General features: G+C 46.4%; 1 protein-coding gene across 1 annotated transcript in view; it reads left to right on the forward strand.

Moving 5' to 3' along the window:
- LOC141165386 (mucin-3A-like) overlaps positions 1-21,535 on the forward strand; it is a 50,355-nt gene that overhangs the window by 27,537 nt on the left and 1,283 nt on the right. Inside the window, exon 4 of the mRNA XM_073650977.1 lies at positions 16,244-16,409. Coding sequence (XP_073507078.1) covers positions 16,244-16,409 — 166 coding nt within the window. The remainder of the gene's footprint in view (positions 1-16,243; positions 16,410-21,535) is intronic.

The following is a 21,535-nucleotide window of genomic DNA, read 5'->3' on the forward strand; positions in this document are numbered from 1 at the left end:
TGGACTAATAGAGAAAGTCCCACACACTGCTAGAAGGCCAAATATTTTTTCAGAGCTAGATGCAGACAAAAAATTATTTTCAGTTTGCAACCTGATGGAGGTCTGTATAGATGGATTAATAGAACAAGTCCCACACACAGCTAGAAGCCCAAATATTTTTTCAGAGGTAGATGCAGAAAAAAATTATATTCAGTTTGCAACCTGATGGAGGTCTGTATAGATGGATTAATAGAACAAGTCCCACACACAGCTAGAAGCCCAATATTTTTTCAGAGGTAGATGCAGAAAAAAAATATATTCAGTTTGCAACCTGATGGAGGTCAGTATAGATGGACTAATAGAGAAAGTCCCACACACTGCTAGAAGGCCAAATATTTTTTCAGAGCTAGATGCAGACAAAAAATTATTTTTAATTTGCAACCTGATGGAGGTCAGTATAGATGGACTAATAGACCAAGTCCCACACACTGCTAGAAGCCCAAATATTTTTTCAGAGCTGGATGCAGATAAAATTTATTTTTAATTTGCAACCTGATGGAGGTCAGTATAGATGGACTAATAGAGAAAGTCCCACACACTGCTAGAAGGCCAAATATTTTTTCAGAGCTGGATGAAGATAAAAATTATTTTTAATTTGCAACCTGATGGAGGTCAGTATAGATGGACTAATAGAGAAAGTCCCACACACTGCTAGAAGGCCAAATATTTTTTCAGAGCTGGATGCAGATAAAAATTATTTTTATTTTGCAACCTGATGGAGGTCAGTATAGATGGACTAATAGAGAAAGTCCCACACACTGCTAGAAGGCCAAATATTTTTTCAGAGCTGGATGCAGATAAAATTTATTTTTAATTTGCAACCTGATGGAGGTCAGTATAGATGGACTAATAGAGAAAGTCCCACACACTGCTAGAAGGCCAAATATTTTTTCAGAGCTGGATGAAGATAAAAATTATTTTTAATTTGCAACCTGATGGAGGTCAGTATAGATGGACTAATAGAGAAAGTCCCACACACTGCTAGAAGGCCAAATATTTTTTCAGATCTAGATGCAGACAAAAAATTATTTTCAGTTTGCAACCTGATGGAGGTCAGTATAGATGGACTAATAGAACAAGTCCCACACACAGCTACCTGCACAACTGTCATACCGTCTGTTCAGCGTGGATGGTTAGAGGACAGAGAGGAGGAGGAAGAGGAGGAGGAGGAGAGCATGGTCAGTCATCCTCTTGGTGAAGACACGGAAGTCTTGTCTGTTAGTAGTCTGGCACGCATGGCTGAGTTTATGTTACGCTGCCTTTCCCATGACCCTCGTGTTCTCAAAATTTTGGGTGACAGTCATTATTGGTTGGTGACACTTCTAGACCCACGCTACAAGGAGAACTTTATATCTCTTATTCTGAGGCAAGCAGGTCTACAAAAATGGGGCAGTACCAGAAGACCCTTGTTGCAGAACTATTTAAAAAATTCCCATCTGAAAATGCTGGCGGCAGAGGTCACAGTTCGTTGGACAACCAAGGAGTACAGGCGAGAGAGACACAAATGCAATCCAGCATAGGCAGAGGAACACAGTCAAAGTTCTGGGAGAATTTTCTGAGACCCTCCCATCGCACAGGCCCTGAGGTGCGAGGTACTCTCACAAGGAGTGCAAAGTTTGGGAAGATGCTGAGAGAGTACTTTGCCGACAGTTCCAACGTCCTCCGTGATTCCTCTGTGCCTTATAATTTTTGGGTATCCAAGCTGAATACGTGGAATGAACTGGCTCTCTACACCTTGGAGGTCCTGGCCTGCCCTGCCACCAGCGTTTTATCAGAGCGGGTTTTTAGTGCCGCTGGTGGAATTATAACTGAAAAGTGCATCCGCCTGTCAACTGAAAATGCTGCCAGGCTGACTCTTATAAAAATGAACAAGGGCTGGAATGGGCCAGACTTCTCAACACCACCGAATGATAGCAGCATAAGATAAACTCAAATCCAGTGTCTTTTTTGGGAGGTGTATTCCCATGCAACTCTTCACACCCACACATGGGTATACGCTTCCTGATTTTGGCTATTTGCTCTTGTCCTCCTCCTTCTCCTCATCCTCATCCTCCACCACCATATCACCAGGGTGACCGTGGTCCGTAATGCAACACCCACATAATTTTTTTAAAGGGTGTTTATGGTGCCCGTAAAAAAAAAAATTATACAGTATGTTCATGTATACCCCCCAGGGGTAAATGTTTGTCAGCCTATATACTTAGTCCATGGGCATTACAAGTATAGGAGACCCGCTCCTTTCTAATGTGAACATTTTTTTATGAGGGCCTCTAAGTCTCTTCCAAGGAGCATTGGAGTGCCTCCCAAATTTTGTCAACACTATGGGATGCCCTCTCCTTTCTAATGGGAATTTGTCTTTACTGTGGCCCTGCTCTATGTGTCTTTAAATTGTTAGTGGGGTTTTTCGTAAATTTAGTCAGTTGTTGGACTCACTGCATACCCTATAACTGTATAGCAGACCCTCTCCTTTCTAATAGGAACATGTCATACTTGTTACTGTGGCCCTGCTCTGTGTCTTTAAATTCTTAGTGGGGTTTTTCCTAAAATTGGTCAGCCGTTGGACTCACTGCATACCCTATAACTGTATAGCAGACCCTCTCCTTTCTAATAGGAACATATTGTACTCATTACTGTGGCCCTGCTCTATGTGTCTTTAAATTGTTAGTAGGGTTTTTCCCAAATTTTGGCAGCCCTTGCAGTCACAGCATGGGCATTACCACTATAGGAGACCAGCTCCTTTATAATGGGAACATTTTTTTACTGAGACCCTCCTCTATGTCTCTTCAAAGGGGTATTGGGTTGCGTCCAAATTTTTGGCAGCCCTTGCAGTCACTGCATACGCAATAACCGTATAGGAGACCCACTTGTTAATAATGGGAACAACAAAGCATAGCCGGCTGATGGCTCTCTAACAATAGCGACGGCTGACTGCTGGCCTTTTAAGAATGGTAAGGGCCGCCTGATGGCCCTATAAAAATAGGCTTTGTGACTTTCAGAGTCCCTCCATCATAAATGAAACAGGATGTGTCTGATGATGTGTCACACACCACATTGCCAGATGAGGTTGTAAAATGTTAAAATGACATTTCCCGGTGAATGCATTTGTCTTAAAAAATAACGTAAAAAAAAACAAACATTAGGATCTTTCTTTAGTATAAAAAACAGAGTCGACAATGTAACCTCAATGTAATCACATTGTTCAGCTCCTGCACCTCCTCCTCCATCTCCGAAATGACCACATCAGTCCCAAGCTGAAAGCATTGCAGCACTGCCTTGGCCAAGCGGCAACAGGCTGTGCTGAAGATAACATGCTTAATACTTAGGTGACAAACCGCCCAGCGCTGCAGAGTTGTTGAAAGCTGTAACACAGCAGCCTGATCTGTGGCTCTCACCGCTGATCATACAGCCAGGCATGGTCGTGTGTGACAATGGGCGGAACCTGGTGACGGAGAAATGACAGATACGGTTTCCCTCTATGCCAGTCCTTTCACCGAGCTAAAGAATATGGCTGTGGTGAAATACAACTCCCACTGAGAAGCTGTTTCAGATTGAAAAACATTGTACCCACCAGAGGATTTGATTCTGAGGGCTCACCTTTCTCCCCCACTCAAGAGCCCCATAGCAGCTGCAAAGTTAGCGCTATCATGAACTCTCCTGAGGTAGAAGCCAGGGCACACCAGAGGATTCTCTGGTGGGACTGTCCAACCCTGCCGAGAAGCAGTCCTGGCTAAGAAAAGTGTGTGGGAAGTTTCCCGGACACTCTATGGCTGCTTTTTTACTGAGGTGGAAACACACGCAAACATGGGAGAACATACAAAGTCCTTGCAGATGTTGTCCTTCCTGGGATTTGAACCCAGGATCCCAGCGCTGCAAGGCTTCAGTGCTAACCACTGATCCAATGTGCTGCCGTTCACCCTCTAATATCTAACAGGCTAATAAAATGGCGTCGTACCATAGCTTACTGGAAATATTCCAGGCTGGTAGGAGGCAAGCAAATTCCCACAGAAAAGTACCAGCAGTAATGTTCAGGGACCCACGCTTGTAGAAGGTGGAGACAACACCGGGAGAAATAGTGACGGCTGGGGACAGAGTATGGACATGAGGCATGAGGTTGTGAAAAGCTTCCTCCTCCACAAGCCTAAAAGGCCACATTTCAAGTGCAAGCAGCTGTCCAGAAATCTGGCAGTTTAGTATTGCGGCCTGTGGGTGGGTGGGTGGCTGCATACTTGCCCTTGCTTTCCAAGTAACAGAAAACTAAGCAAATGGTGGCCTCTATCATCATCATGGAATCACCTCGGCACTATGAACTCTCCTGAAGGAGAAGCCAGGGCCCACCGGAGGAGTCTCCGGTTTTCTGGTGGGTCCGTCCATCCCTGCCGAGAAGCAGCCTTGGCTAAGAAAAGTGTGGGGGAAGGTTCCCGGACACTCTATGGCTGCTTTTTTAATGTGGATCGGACATGCTTATACATGTTATTTCTCAAACCGCATTGCAGATCAGGCCATTGCCCAACTCTGTATTCAAGAAATTAAATGCGCAAAGAAAGATGTTTGTGTGTCAAAGCACCACCGACAAGGGCGAGTTGATGTTGGACGCGCTGCCATTGCTTCTGCAACAAGCTGCATTAGAGGACTTCCTGGGAGAAATGACACCCAGAGTAGATACGGTTTCCCTCTATGCCAGTCCTTTCACCGAGCTAAAGAATATGGCTGTGGTGAAATACAACTCTCAGCCAAAAAAGCTGTGGACTGGCTCCGTACCGTCCCTGGCCACATTCACCTGTCCACGTGTTTGTGGTTAGGCGGTCTTTCCCAGGAAGTGCACTGGGTAGGGCACGGGTAATGTTGTGGGACCCGTGCTTGTGGAAGATGGAGACGATACCGGAAGAAATAGTGGCAGCTGGGGACCGAGCATAGACACCTGGCCGCCGCCGGCATGAAGTAATGAAAAGCTTCTGCCTCCTCGAGTCTAATAGGCCACATTTCAAGTGAAAGCAGCTTTAGAGGACTTCCTAGGATAAACAACAGCTGTGTAGATATGGTTTCTAGTGATGGGCGAGCACTAAAATGCTCAGGTGCTCGTTGTTCGAGTCGAGCACATTGGAATACTCGGGTGCTCGACCCGAGCAAGGAGTCCAATGTAAGTCTATGGGAAACTCGAGCATTTTTCAGGCGGCTCCCCCCGGCAGTCTGCAGAGGGCCTAAAAATTGCCATAATCGATGCGACCAGTGCTAAAATGACATGGGAACAGCATGGGGAAGACCCCTGGAAGCATTTCTGACTGCCAGGTCACTTCTGTCAACAATGTTGTCAGAGGTATTACGCCACTTTTACGGACTCACAATAAAACATACAAAAACGAAACCAAAATGGATTTTCCTGGGAATTATGTTTAGGAACTTCCTTTCCATGGTAATGACTTGTATATAAAGCAAAATAAATAACCTAAAACAAAAATACTCCTCCACATCTTGGGCTATGTTCACACATAGCGTTTTTGATGTGTTTTTTCACTTTTGCATTTCTTTCAACCGTGACAAATGCATTCACCAGGAAATGTCATTTTAACATTTTACAACCTTATCTGGCAATGTGGTGTGTGAGATATCATCAGACACATCGTGTTTCATTTATGAAAGAGGGACTCTGAAAGTCACAAAGCCTATTTTTTAGGACCATCAGGCGGCCTTTACTATTCTTAAAGGGCCAGCAGTCGGCCATCACTATTCTTAGAGAGCCATCAGCCGGCTCCTATATTGTTATTACGTATGCAGTGAGTGGCAGGGCTGCACAAAATTTGGACGCACCCCAATACCACTTTTAAAATTTGGATGCACCCCAATACCCCTTTGAAGAGACTTAGAAGAGGGCCTCCTTAAAACAATGTTCCCATTATTAGGAAGTAGGTCTCCCATTGTATTTGCCTATGCAGTGAATACAAGGGTTGCCAAAAATTTGGAGGCACTCCAATGTCCCTTGGAAGAGACGTGGAGGTCAGAGGGCCTCCTCAAAACAATGTTCCCATTATTAGGAAGTGAGTCTCCTATTGTGTTTGCCTATGCAGTGAATGCAAGGGCTGCCAAAAATTGGGAGGCACTCCAATGCCCCTTGGAAGAGACTTGGAGGAGGGTCTCATAAAAAAATGTTCCCACTATTAGGAACTGGGTCTCCCATCGTGTTTGCCCATGCAGTGAATGCAAGGGTTGCTAAGAATTTGGAGGTACTCCAATGCCCCTTGGAAGAGACGTGGAGGTCAGAGGGCCTCCTGAAAACAATGTTCCCATTATTAGGAAGTGGGTCTCCCATTGTGTTTGCCTATGCAGTGAATGCAAGGGCTGCCAAAAATTGGGAGGCACTCCAATGCCCCTTGGAAGAGACGTGGAGGAGGGCCTCATAAAAAACTGTTCCCATTAGAAAGGAGTGGATCTCCTATACTTGTAATGCCCATGCACTAAGTGTATGGGCTGACAAACATTTACCCCTGGGGGGTATACATGAACATACTGTATAAAAAAAAAAATTACGGGCATCATAAACACCCTTTAAAAAAATTATGTAGGTGTTGCATCACGGACCGCGGTCACCCTGATGATATGGTGGTGGAGTGGAGGATGAGGAGAAGGAGAAGGACAAGAGCAAATAGCCAAAATCAGGAAGCGTATACCCATGTCTGGGTGTGAAAAGGTGCATGGGAATACACCTCCCAAGAAAAGACACTGGATTTGAGTTTATGTTACGCTGCTATCATTCGGTGCTGTTGAGAAGTCTGGCCCAATCCAGCCCTTGTTCATTTGTATAAGAGTCAGCCTGTCAGCATTTTCAGTTGACAGGCGGATGTGCTTATCAGTTATAATTCCAGCAGCGGCACTAAAAACCCGCTCTGATAAAACGCTGGTGGCAGGGCAGGCCAGGACCTCCAAGGCATAGAGAGCCAGTTCATTCCACGTATCCAGCTTGGATACCCAATAATTATAAGGAACAGAGGAATCACGGAGGACATTGGTACGCTCGGCAAGGTACTCCCTCAGCATCTTCCCAAACTTTGCACTCCTTGTGAGAGTACCCCGCGCCTCAGGGCCTGTGCGATGGGAGGGGCTGAGAAAATTCTCCCAGAACTTTGACAGTGTTCCCCTGCCTCTGCTGGATTGAAGTTGTGTCTCGCTCGCCTGTACTCCTTGGTTGTCCAACGAAGTGTGACCTCTGCCGTCAGCGTTTTCAGATGGGAATTTTTTTAATAGTTCCGCAACAAGGGCCTTCTGGTACTGCCCCATTTTTGTAGACCTGTCCGCCTCAGGAATAAGAGATATAAAGTTCTCCTTGTAGCGTGGGTCTAGAAGTGTCACCAACCAGTAATGACTGTCACCCAAAATTTTGAGAACGCGATGGTCATGGGAAAGGCAGCGTAACATAAACTCAGCCATGCATGCCAGACTACTAACAGGCAAGACTTCCGTGTCCTCACCAAGAGGATGACTGACCATGCTCTCCTCCTCCTCCTCTCTGTCCTCTGGCCATCCACGCTGAACAGACGGTATGACAGCTGTGCAGGTAGTACCGTCAATAGCACATGAAACTAGCTCCTGTTCTTCCTCCTCCTCCTCTTCCTCATTGTCACCCAATCCACGTTGGGATGAGATGAGGCTGGGCTGTGTGTAATCACCCTGTATGGTTCCTTGCTCCATCTCATCGTTCTCCGCCTGCAATGCATGTTTTTTCTCAAACCGCATTGCAGATCAGGCCATTGCCCAACTCTGTAGTCATGAAATTAAATGCGCAAAGAAAGATGTTTGTGTGTCAAAGCACCACCAACAAGTGCGAGTTGATGTTGGACGGGCTGCCATTGCTTCTGCAACAAGCTGTATTAGAGGACTTCCTGGGAGAAATGACACCCAGAGTAGATACGGTTTCCCTCTATGCCAGTCCTTTCACCGAGCTAAAGAATATGGCTGTGGTGAAATACAACTCAGCAAAAAAAGCTGTGGACTGGCTCCGTACTGTCCCTGGCCACATTCACTTGACCACGTGTTTGTGGTTAGGTGGTCCTTCCCAGTAAGTGCACTTGGGAGGACATGGGTAATGTTGTGGGACCCGTGCTTGTGGAAGGCGGAGACGACAGCGGGACAAATAGTGGCGGCTGGGGACCTAGTATGGATACCCGGTCGCCGCAGCCATAAGATTGTGGACAGCTTCTGCCTCCATGAGCCTAAAAGGCCGGATTTCAAGTGTAAGCCGCTGTCAAAAATTTGGCAGTATAGTATTGCACCCTGTGGGTGGGTGGCTGGCTGCATACTTGCGCTTGCATTCCAAGGAATGGGGTAGGGACAACTGAATGCTGCACTGGGACAAGGACATGGAGGTTGATTGTTGCAAGTCTGCAACGACAGGTGCATGGCGGGAGGCATCCTTGCATGCGCCAAGGATCACTTATGATGGGCACACTTTTAGGCAGTGACCTGGGAGTCAGAGATGCTTCCAGAGGTCTTCCCCATGCTGTTCTTATGTCTTTTCAGCACTGTATGCATGTGTCTGATGATGTGTCACACACCACATGACCAGATAAGGTTGTAAAATGTTAAAATGACATTTCCCAGTGAATGCATTTGTCTTGGTTGAAAGCAATGCAAAAGTGCAAAAACGCATCAAAAACGCTACGTGTGAACATAGCCCAAGGTCTGGAGGAGTATTTTTGGTTTTGGTTATTTATTTTGCCTTATATACAAGTCATTATCCTGGAAAGGATGTTCCTTAACATATTTCCCAGGAAAATCCATTTTAATTTTGTTTTTGTATGTTTTATTGTGAGTCCGTAAAAGTGGCATAATACTCTGACAACATTGTTGACAGCAGTGACCTGTGAGTCAGAGATGCTTCCAGGGGTCTTCCCCATGCTGTTCCCATGTAATTTGAGCACTGTTCCCGTCAATTTGGGCAATTTTTAGGCCCTTTGCAGACCGCCGGGGGGAGCCGCCTGAAAAATGCTCGAGTTTCCCATAGACTTACATTGGGCTCGTTGCTTGGGTCGAGCACCCGAGCATTCCAATTTGCTCGACCCGAGCATCGAGCACCCGAGCATTTTAGTGCTCACTCATCACTAGCTGTGAGGCGTCGATTTCTCAAACTAGAGACTCTAATGTACTTGTCTTGTTGCTCAGTTGTGCAGCGCAGCCTCCCACTTCTCTTTATACTCTGGTTAGAGCCTGTTTGTGCTCTCCTCTGAAGGGAGTAGTACACACCGTTGTAGGAAATCTTCAGTTTCTTGGCAAGTTCTCGCATGGAATAGCCTTCTTTTCTAAGAACAAGAATAGACTGTCGAGTTTCACATGAAAGTTCTCTTTTTCTGGCCATTTTGAGAGTTTCACAGAACAAACAAATGTAATGCTCCAGATTCTCAACTAGCTCAAAGGAAGGTCAATGTTATAGCTTCTCAAATCAGCCAAACCATTTTCTGCTGGGCTAACATACTTGTGCAAGGGTTTTCTAAACATTCATTAGCCTTCTTACACAGTTAGCAAACACAATATTCCATTAAAACACTGGAGTGGTGGTTGTTGGAAATGGGCCTCTATACACCCATGTAGATATTGCAATAAAAACAAGACGTTCGCAGCAAGAATAGTCATTTACCACATTAACAATGTATAGAGTGTATTTCTGATTCATTTAATGTTAGCTTCATTGAAAAAAAATGTGCCTTTCTTTCAAAAATAATGAAATTTCTAAATGACCCCAAACTTTTGAACTATATATATATATATATATATATATATATATATATATATATATATATATATATATATATTATGCATACAGGGCCGGCGTCAGAACCCGGCGCACCTGGGCAAGTGTCGGGGCCCTGAGCAGGCAGGGGGGGCCCACTCGCCGTCGTGCACCCCGCCGTGCTATGGGACCCGGGAGCGAAGGAGAGCGGTGTCAGCGCCCGCTCCTCCCCCGCTTTCTCAGGGCCCCAGCAGCTGGCGGCACAATACTTACCTCTCCCCGTGCCTCCGCAGCAGCTCCGGTGTCTTCCACGTCCTCTGACTGTGGCGTCTCAGGTCAGAGGGTGCGGTGACGTCTTTCCACCGCACTCTCTCCTGAGCCGTCACAGCGCAGAGCGGGAAGACGCCAGCGACGTTGGAGTCTAGAGTTTGGTGAGAAGTGAGGTGAATATTTGATTTTTTTTTTTTAATGTATGGAGGCATGGAGCATTATATGGGGGGTGACATCCTGCATGGGGCATTATAAGGGAGGGGGGGTGACATCCTGCATGGGGCATTATATGGGAGGGGGGGTGACATCCTGCATGTGGCATTATAAGGGGGGAAGTGACATCCTGCATGGGGCATTATAAGGGAGGGGGGGTGACATCCTGCATGGGGCATTAAAAGGGGGGGTGACATCCTGCATGGGGCATTATAAGGGAGGGGGGAAGTGACATCCTGCATGGGGCATTATAAGGGAGAGGGGGTGACATCCTGCATGGGGCATTATATGGGGGGGTGACATCCTGCATGGGGCATTATAAGGGAGGTGGGGTGACATCCTGCATGGGGCATTATAAGGGGGGAAGTGACATCCTTCATGTGGCATTATATGGGAGGGGGGTGGCATCCTGCATTGGGCATTAAAAGGGAGGGGGGAAGTGACATCCTGCATGGGGCATTAAAAGGGGGGTGACATCCTGCATGGGGCATTATAAGGGAGGGGGGAAGTGACATCCTGCATGGGGCATTAAAAGGGGGGGGGTGACATCCTGCATGTGGCATTAAAAGGGGGGAAAGTGACATCCTGCATGGGGCATTATAAGGGAGGGGGTGACATCCTGCATGGGGCATTAAAAGGGGGGACGTGACATCCTGCATGGGGCATTATATGGGGGGGTGACATCCTGCATGGGGCATTATACGGGAGGGGGGGGACATCCTGCATGGGGTCATTGTAAGGGGGGAAGTGACATCCTGCATGGGGCATTATAAGGGAGGGGAGGTGACATCCTGCATGGGGCATTAAAAGGGGGGTGACATCCTGCATGGGGCATTAAAAGGGGGGGAAGTGACATCCTGCATGGGGCATTATAAGGGAGGGGGGGTGACATAGTGCATGGGGCATTAAAAGGGAGGGGGGGACGTGACATCCTGCATGGGACATTATAAGGGAGGGGGGAGAGGTGACATCCTGCATGGAGCATTATATGGGGGGGTGACATCCTGCATGGGGCATTATATGGGGGGGAGGTGACATCCTGCATGGGGCATTATATGGGGGGGAAGTGACATCCTGCATGGGGCATAATATGGGGGGGTGACATCCTGCATGGGGCATTATATGGGGGGAAGTGACATCCTGCATGGGGCATTAAAAGGGGGGAGTGACATCCTGCATGGGGCATTAAAAGAGGGGGAAGTGACATCCTGCATGGGGCATTATAAGGGGGAAGTGACATCCTGCATGGGGCATTATAAGGGGGAAGTGACATCCTGCATGGGGCATTATAAGGGGGGAGTGACATTTTACATGGGGCATTATAAGGGAGGGAAGTGACATCCTGCATGGGACATTATAAGGGGGGGGAGTGACATCCTGCATGGGGCATTATAAGGGGGGGAGTGACATCCTGCATGGGGCATTATAAGGGGGGAAGTGACATTCTGTATGGGGCATTATAAGGGGGGGAAGTGACATCCTGCATGGGGAATTATAAGGGAGGGAAGTGACATCCTGCATGGGGAATTATAAGGGAGGGAAGTGACATCCTGCATGGGGCATTATAAGGGGGAGTGTGACATCCTGCATGGGGGCATTGTAAGGGGGGAAGTGACATCCTGCATGGGGCATTATAAGGGGGGGAAGTGACATCCTGCATGGTGCATTATAAGGCGGGAAGTGACATCCTGCATGGGGCATTAAAAGGGGGTGAAGTGACATCCTGCATGGGACATTAAAAGGGGGGGGAGTGACATCCTGCATGGGGCATTAAAAGGGGGGGAGTGACATCCTGCATGGGGCATTATAAGGGGGAGTGTGACATCCTGCATGGGGCATTATAAGGGGGAGTGTGACATCCTGCATGGGGCATTATAAGGGAGGGAAGTGACATCCTGCATGGGGCATTAAAAGGGGGGACGTGACATCCTGCATGGGGCATTATATGGGGGGGTGACATCCTGCATGGGGCATTATACGGGAGGGGGGGGACATCCTGCATGGGGTCATTGTAAGGGGGGAAGTGACATCCTGCATGGGGCATTATAAGGGAGGGGAGGTGACATCCTGCATGGGGCATTAAAAGGGGGGTGACATCCTGCATGGGGCATTAAAAGGGGGGGAAGTGACATCCTGCATGGGGCATTATAAGGGAGGGGGGGTGACATCCTGCATGGGGCATTAAAAGGGAGGGGGGGACGTGACATCCTGCATGGGACATTATAAGGGAGGGGGGAGAGGTGACATCCTGCATGGAGCATTATATGGGGGGGTGACATCCTGCATGGGGCATTATATGGGGGGGAGGTGACATCCTGCATGGGGCATTATATGGGGGGGAAGTGACATCCTGCATGGGGCATAATATGGGGGGGTGACATCCTGCATGGGGCATTATATGGGGGGAAGTGACATCCTGCATGGGGCATTAAAAGGGGGGAGTGACATCCTGCATGGGGCATTAAAAGAGGGGGAAGTGACATCCTGCATGGGGCATTATAAGGGGGAAGTGACATCCTGCATGGGGCATTATAAGGGGGAAGTGACATCCTGCATGGGGCATTATAAGGGGGGAGTGACATTTTACATGGGGCATTATAAGGGAGGGAAGTGACATCCTGCATGGGACATTATAAGGGGGGGGAGTGACATCCTGCATGGGGCATTATAAGGGGGGGAGTGACATCCTGCATGGGGCATTATAAGGGGGGAAGTGACATTCTGTATGGGGCATTATAAGGGGGGGAAGTGACATCCTGCATGGGGAATTATAAGGGAGGGAAGTGACATCCTGCATGGGGCATTATAAGGGAGGGAAGTGACATCCTGCATGGGGCATTATAAGGGGGAGTGTGACATCCTGCATGGGGGCATTGTAAGGGGGGAAGTGACATCCTGCATGGGGCATTATAAGGGGGGGAAGTGACATCCTGCATGGTGCATTATAAGGCGGGAAGTGACATCCTGCATGGGGCATTAAAAGGGGGTGAAGTGACATCCTGCATGGGACATTAAAAGGGGGGGAGTGACATCCTGCATGGGGCATTAAAAGGGGGGGGAGTGACATCCTGCATGGGGCATTATAAGGGGGAGTGTGACATCCTGCATGGGGCATTATAAGGGGGAGTGTGACATCCTGCATGGGGCATTATAAGGGAGGGAAGTGACATCCTGCATGGGGCATTATAAGGGGGAGTGTGACATCCTGCATGGGGGCATTGTAAGGGGGGAAGTGACATCCTGCATGGGGCATTATAAGGGGGGGAAGTGACATCCTGCATGGTGCATTATAAGGCGGGAAGTGACATCCTGCATGGGGCATTAAAAGGGGGTGAAGTGACATCCTGCATGGGATATTAAAAGGGGGGGGAGTGACATCCTGCATGGGGCATTATAAGGGGGGGGAGTGACATTCTGCATGGGGCATTATAAGGGGGAGTGTGATATCCTGCATGGGGCATTATAAGGGGGAGTGTGACATCCTGCATGGGGCATTATAAGGGGGAGTGTGACATCCTGCATGGGGCATTATAAGGGGGAGTGTGACATCCTGCATTGGGCATTATAAGGGGGAGTGTGACATCCTGCATGGGGCATTATAAGGGGGGAGTGACATCCTGCATGAGGCATTATAAGGGAGGGGGTGGTGTGACATCCTGCATGGGGCATTATAAGGGAGGGAAGTGACATCCTGCATGGGACATTAAAAGGGGGGGAGTGACATCCTGCATGGGACATTATAAGGGGGAGTGTGACATCCTTCATGGGGCATTATAAGGGGGAGTGTGACATCCTGTATGGGGCATTATAAGGGGGAGTGTGACATCCTGCATGGGGCATTATATGTGGGGGAGGTGACATCCTGAATGGGGCATTATAAGGGGGGGGTGACATCCTGCATGGGGCATTATAAGGGGTATGTGACATCCTGTATGGGGCATTAAAAGGGGGGGGAAGTGACATAATGCATGGGGCATTATAAGGGGGGTGACATCCTGCATGGGGCATTATAAGGAGGGGTTGACATCCTGAATGAGGCATTATAAGGGGGAATAGCCTGCGTATGGCATTATTTGAGGGGAACAGCCTGCATGGAGCATTATGTGGGGGCACAGCCTGCATGGAGTGTTATATGGGGGCCAATATTTTGTATGGAGCGTTATATGGGGGCCAGTATCCTGTGTTGAGCATTATATTAGGGCCAGTATCTTGTATGGAGCATTATATGGGGACCAGTATCCTGTATGGATCGTTATATGGGGCCAGTATCCAGTATGGAGCGTTATATGGGGGCCAGCATCCTGTATGGAGCGTTATATGGGGGCCAGTATCCTGTATGGAGCGTTATATGGGGGCCAGTATCCTGTATGGAGCGTTATATGGGGGCCAGTATCCTGTATGGAGCGTTATATGGGGGCCAGTACACTGTGCACTGTGAGGATTCACCGCTTTCTGAGCTATTGTAGAATTTACAATAGATATCGCTCATGTAATGTAAGAAGTGAAATCTTCGGCATTGTACTATATATATATTTCTCTGCAGTATTTGTGCATCATGAATTGTGGTATGTGTTAAAGGGGCCACTGAGACTCTTTCGCCCAGGGCCCAGAAAAACCTGGAGCCGGCCCTGTATGTATATTTGTCCTGTGCACAAGTTCCTGCAAGCGTCATAGAGGAGTTACAGGGGAAACAGTGGCTTCTTGTGGTCGGTGATTAGTACTGCAGGTAACAATTTTCTCAATGTCCAAGCAGTACACTGTCATTTACATTAGCATGGAGACATAACAGCAGCTGTAAAAAGATTGTTAATGGAAATGGTGGGGCATACAGGAGGGGGAGGGAGAGGGTCCCTCCCCTTGACCTCTGAGAATAAGGAAGGATCAATGGGGGAGATGACATCAGTTTGTCAGAAACTACACATTAATGTCAGACCAGTATGAAGGGGCTACTGAGCATGTGCAACCACCACTGAGCATGTGCGAATTACACATCAATATCAGACCAGTATGAAGGGGCCACTGAGCATGTGCAACCACCACTGAGCATGTGCGAATTACACATCAATATCAGACCAGTATGAAGGGGCCACTGAGCATGTGCAACCACCACTGAGCATGTGCGAATTACACAGCAATATCAGACCAGTATGAAGGAAGGGGCTACTGAGCATGTGCAACCACCACTGAGCATGTGCGAATTACACAGCAATATCAGACCAGTATGAAGGGGCTACTGAGCATGTGCAACCACCACTGAGCATGTGCGAATTACACAGCAATATCAGACCAGTATGAAGGGGCTACTGAGCATGTGCAACCACCACTGAGCATGTGCGAATTACACAGCAATATCAGACCAGTATGAAGGGGCTACTGAGCATGTGCAACCACCACTGAGCATGTGCGAATTGCACAGCAATATCAGACCAGTATGAAGGGGCTACTGAGCATGTGCAACCACCACTGAGCATGTGCGAATTGCACAGCAATATCAGACCAGTATGAAGGGGCTACTGAGCATGTGCAACCACCACTGAGCATGTGCGAATTACACAGCAATATCAGACCAGTATGAAGGGGCTACTGAGCATGTGCAACCACCACTGAGCATGTACGAATTGCACAGCAATATCAGACCAGTATGAAGGGGCTACTGAGCATGTGCAACCACCACTGAGCATGTGCGAATTACATTCCAGCTGCAAGAGAAATGGCGGAGGGACCACTGTGCATAAAAATGTTTTGTACATGCAAAGTCGTGCATCATTTTTATATGATGTAGATTACAAATACAATTTTTTTCACACGCTCTGTTGAGTTTTGAGCAATACTTTTCATGAGAACCTGTTTAAATTCTGTGTAACCCTTTCCAATGTGACCCCAAAGGGAATGATTTTCCATGACTGTTGGCTAAGATGTTCTGCAATAATTGATGTATCGATGAATTCCAGGTAGATTTCCGACTGTAGAGTCTCATTACATTTTCTTTTACTCTTTCCTCATTAGATAGGTGCATGGGGATGATTGCAGAAGGATTTAAGGAATTTTATGACCCCATTTCTACATCAGATGGCCTCATGTGCGTGTCTCATTGCCATCCAACGTCTCCAAAATTCACGGACTGCAATGGGGGCATTTGTGGACTGGAAATCAGAAAAGGTCCAACCTGCCGGTGAGTGTTGTCCTTCCATGATGTGGGATGATTTGTCGCTATTACACATTCCATATTAGATTTAGAACAATGAGTATTGTGAGAAGGGGCACATGGCCGATTGAAGGGGGCCATTGTACATGGCATATAGTCAGGTTAAGGCAATCCTTTGAAAAATGCCTTTTTAGGGTGCTGTGTGGAAAAGGGGACTCATATACTTATTACCCCATTGTAACTAGCTGTTCAGATGTTTCTTAATTCCCCAATACTGCAACCTGGAAAAAAGAGTTTATCTAAACTAGCAAAGCCCCTCACCCCAACAACAATTAGCACAGTGTTATTAGTCTCTGCCTTAAAGTGACCCCCTGGTCCAAAGACTTAATTTAACATAGGATGTGGAATAAGGGACAATATTCCTTGGAGCCCTCTTTTTGCAAAGCAGTGCTGCCGATTCACCTATTTCCCTCCCACAATATGGCCACCACTCTTCTGAGACTAGCGGTGCACACTGTAAAGCAGTAGTTTGAGACACACACCCCAGCTCTCTGATTGGCTAGCATTTCTTTCCTCCAACATGTGGTAATCAGTGGCCAATCAAACAGCAGGGGGTGTGGCTCAGACTATAGTTTAAAAGAACGCATCGGTTAGTCTATGAAAATTGGTAGCCATCTTGGGAGAATAAAGAGGGGAACCCTACTTGATCAACGGCACAGCTCAGGAAAGGAAGGAGGGTAACATAGTAACATAGTTTGTAAAGCCGAATAAAGACTTGCGTCCATCAAGTTCGACCTGTTAGTTCTGTAATTGCTAAAGTTGATCCAGAGGAGGGCAAAAACCCCAAATGATTTGGCCAATCTTCACCTGAGGAAAAATTCCCTCCCGACTCTGAAACCAGCAGTCAGAATAAATCCCTGTATCAACCTACTATTTTATTCTATTTTTAAGTATATGCTGAAATCTGCCTGGTATCTAGAAAAGCATCCAGTCCCCGCTTGAACTGGTGTAGTGAATCTGACATTACCGTCTCCTCACTCAGTGAATTCCATATTCTCACTGCTCTTACCGTAAAGAACCCCTTCCTATGCTGGTGCTGAAACCTTTTCTCTTCCAGTCTTAGTGAATGCCCTCTTGTTACCGTAATATCCCTCCTTTTGAACAAATCCCGGGCAAGGTCTCTATACTGTCCCCTAACATATTTGTACACATTTATTATGTCCCCCCTCAACCTTCTCTTTTCCAGGCTGAATAGTCCTAGTTTTGTCAACCTCTCTGGGTATTGCAGTCCCTCCATTCCCCTTATTAATTTTGTTGCCCTCCTTTGTACCTTTTCAAGCTCATTTATATCCTTTCTATATATTGGGGCCCATAACTGAGCACAGTATTCCAAGTGTGGTCTGACCAGTGCTTTGTACAGTGGAAGAACAATGTTCTCATCCTTTGCAGCTATACCTCTTCTGATACATCCCATTACCCTGTTTGCCCTTACAGCAGCCACCTGACTTTGGGCACTCCAATTTAGTTTGCTATCAATCAAGATGCCCAAGTCCTTCTCCATCTCTGAATTCCCCAATGATTTCCCATTCAATGAGTACTGGTGACTTCCATTTTTCCTTCCCATATGTATGACCTTACATTTCTCCTCATTAAACCTCATTTGCCATTTAATGATCCACCTACCCAGCTTATCCAAATCCCTCTGTAGGTCTGCACTGTCCTCTTTTGTATTAATTGTTTTACATAACTTTGTGTCATCTGCAAATATTGATATTTTACTATTTATCCCGTTGACTATGTCGTTAATAAAGATATTAAATAACATTGGGCCTAGTTCAGACCCCTGTGGTACCCCACTAGTGACGCTTACCCAATCTGAGTATATTCCATTTATAACCACCCTCTGCCTTCTATCCTTTAGCCAGTTAGCTACCCACTTGCAGACATTTTCCCCCAGCCCCATCATTCTCATTTTGTATACCAACCTATTATGTGGCACGCTATCGAACGCTTTTGAGAAGTCGAGATACACGACATCCACTGGTTCCCCCTGATCTACTCGAGAGCTAACCTCCTCGTAGAAGTCAATCAGGTTTGTTTGGCAGGAGCGATTCCTCATGAATCCATGTTGGTTCGGGATTAAAAGATTATTAGCATCAAGATGCTCCATGATTGCCTCATTAATAAAGCCTTCAAAAATTTTGCGACAACGGACGTCAGACTCACCGGCCGATAGTTTCCGGTGTTACTTTTTGCTCCCTTTTTGAATATTGGCACTACATTCGCCTGTCGCCAATCAAGTGGCACAGACCCAGTCTCAACAGAGTCCTTAAATATAAGATATAACGGTCTGTCTATCACATTACTTAGTTCCCTTAGTACCCGTGGGTGTATGCCATCAGGTCCTGGTGATTTGGTTATTTTAATGTTACTGAGGCGTTTCTGTACCCCAGCTTGGGTTAGATTTGTCATACTTAGTGGAGGATTAAGCTTGTCACTTTTCATTTCGCCTGTTAGTTCTTTTTCCTTTGTGAAAGTTGACGAAAAAAATTTATTTAATAGATTAGCTTTAGCCTCATCTTTCTCTATGATTTTGCCTTCATCACTTTTTATCGGTCCAATATTATCCGATTTAATCCTTTTACTATTTATATACGTAAAGAACAGTTTGGGATTTGATCTACTTTCCCTAGCAATACGTCTCTCTGTTTCCTCCTTTGCTATTTTTATTTGTTTTTTGCAGGTTCTCGTTTTTTCCTTGTAACACATTAGTGCCTCCTTGCTGTTTTCCTGTTTTAATCTCTTGAATGCCTCTTTTTTGCTATTTAACGCCCCTTTTACGTTCTTATTCAACCATATTGGTTTCCTCTTATTTCGGGCCCTTTTATTCCCATACGGTATATACCTCTCGCACTGAGTATTCAGAATTCTTTTGAAGGTTTCCCATTTACTATTCGTATTTCCTTGATTAAGAACTTTGTCCCAGTCAATAAGTTGAAGGTTTTCTTTCAGCTGATCAAACTTCGCCCTCCTAAAGTTTAATGTTTTAGTTGTTCCCTTATTGATAACCCTACTGAAGGGCATTTTGAAATTGATAATATTATGATCACTATTACCTAGGTGCCCCCCTATCTGTACCTCAGTTATTCTATCAGGCCTATTAGTCAATATTAAGTCCAACACGGCCTTCCCTCTCGTTGGTTCCTGCACTAGTTGGGAGAGTTAATTATCCTTAATATTTGTCAAGAACCTTTTTCCTTTCCGAGATCTACAGGTTTCTGTTTCCCAGTCAATATCCGGGTAGTTGAAATCCCCCATTACAATCACTTCATTATGTTTTGCTACTTTGTCTATTTGTCCTAATAGCAGATTCTCATTCTCCTCTGTTATATTGGGTGGCTTATAGCAGACCCCCAGTAATAATTTATTATTATTTTTTGCCCCCTCTATCTCTACCCACATGGACTCGACCCCCTCTTCTCCCTCTCCTATATCTTCCCTTAGTCTGGGTTTTAGACATGACTTTACATATAAGCAGACTCCTCCGCCTTTCCCCTGTTTCCGGTCCCTTCTAAATAAACTATAATCTAATAAATTTACCGCCCAGTCGTAGCTATCGTCTAGCCAAGTCTCTGTTATACCTACGATGTCATACCTCTCCTCCGATATAAGCGCCCGCAGCTCATCCGCCTTATTGGTCAGGCTTCTTGGGTTGGTCAGCATGCAATATAAAACTTTGGGGTTATTTAGCATCCTATTCTTCTCTAACGATCTAACTGTACTATCCCCACCCCCCTCTCCACCCTCATTATATTCACTTCTCCCCTTCCCCCTTGCTTGCCTCACATCCCACCTATCTCCTTGGTTTCCCCTCCCCCGTCTCTAGTTTAAAAACTCCTCCAACCTATTAGCCATCTTCTTCCCCAGCACCGCTGCACCCTCCCCATTGAGGTGCAGCCCGTCCCTACGGTAGAGCCTGTAGCCGACCGCGAAGTCGGCCCAGTTCTCCATGAACCCAAACCCTTCTGCCTTGCACCAACTCTTTAGCCACTTATTCACCCCTTATTTAACCCCTTGTACACTATCCCTTGTTAAATTTAGTCCCTGAACCAGATGGTCACTTTTAGAGTTGGCAGATTTATGTCAATGGAATTAAATTCTACGGATTTTTTGTAATTCTCTTCGCACAAGTTTTGTTGAACCATAGAGGGCCGGCAAAAGGTTTAAAAAAAAAAATAACAATACTCAACTCATCGCTCAACTCCCAGCCAATTCCACTATACGCTCTCCTGTATGGTCCTTGCCTCTTCTTCCTAGTGTCACCATGTGCTGAAACCTCGGGACACTTCACGCTGAGGAATGTTCACCGTGACCTTACAACAAGCACTCTAAACCGGGACCTTCAGTCGCGAATAAGCCCGGGACGCCGATAGGCATGCAAGGGGACGTCCTGGTCTAGTTACGGCCAGGAGTCCCAACCTAGAGTGAAGATTCCCAAGGTTTCAGCACATGGTATAGGTAGGAACAGGCACCAAGGACTTTACAGGGGACAGTGATTAGTGAGGTGAGTAGTAGTTGTTTTTTTTGGGGGGGGGGGTTCTGATGATGACTTTTGACACTTTCAGAGCAGGAATGAATGTGTCGCATGGATTTAAGCCATTCTACATCAACTAAGGAATGTGCTCCTCAGACTTGTGAGGCCATCATAACACTGGACCTAGTCACAGGACAATAAAACCTTCACACTCCTTATCTATTAACTGCTAAAATATTTATAGCCAGAACTGTTTATCTCTTCCATAATAACTCTGCTTTCCATCACCTGTCTTATCTATTGCATTATTTTTGTGTCTTATTGTGTATAAAAATGTGACTCTTCAGATTTTTGTGGTATACTATGCCTGATGAAGAGACCTGCGTAGTCTCGAAAGCTTGCAATTTGTTACCATCTTTTCAGTTAGCCATTAAAAGGTATCAACCAGTGAGGACTCTCAAATCTAAATATATTTTACATCTTGCGGCAGATTTGGCAAATTCAAATCTGGTCAGATATGGTGATCTTCAGTCACTTTCATGTTGGCACTTCACACTCCTACAACTACTCACAACCACACAACTGGGCTGCTACGGTGTTCATGTAATATTCAGTTCCC

This window comes from Phyllobates terribilis, unplaced genomic scaffold (assembly GCF_046119375.1).
Source record: "Phyllobates terribilis strain yellow unplaced genomic scaffold, ASM4611937v1 Scaffold_11__3_contigs__length_659146591, whole genome shotgun sequence".
NCBI lineage: Eukaryota > Metazoa > Chordata > Amphibia > Anura > Dendrobatidae > Phyllobates > Phyllobates terribilis.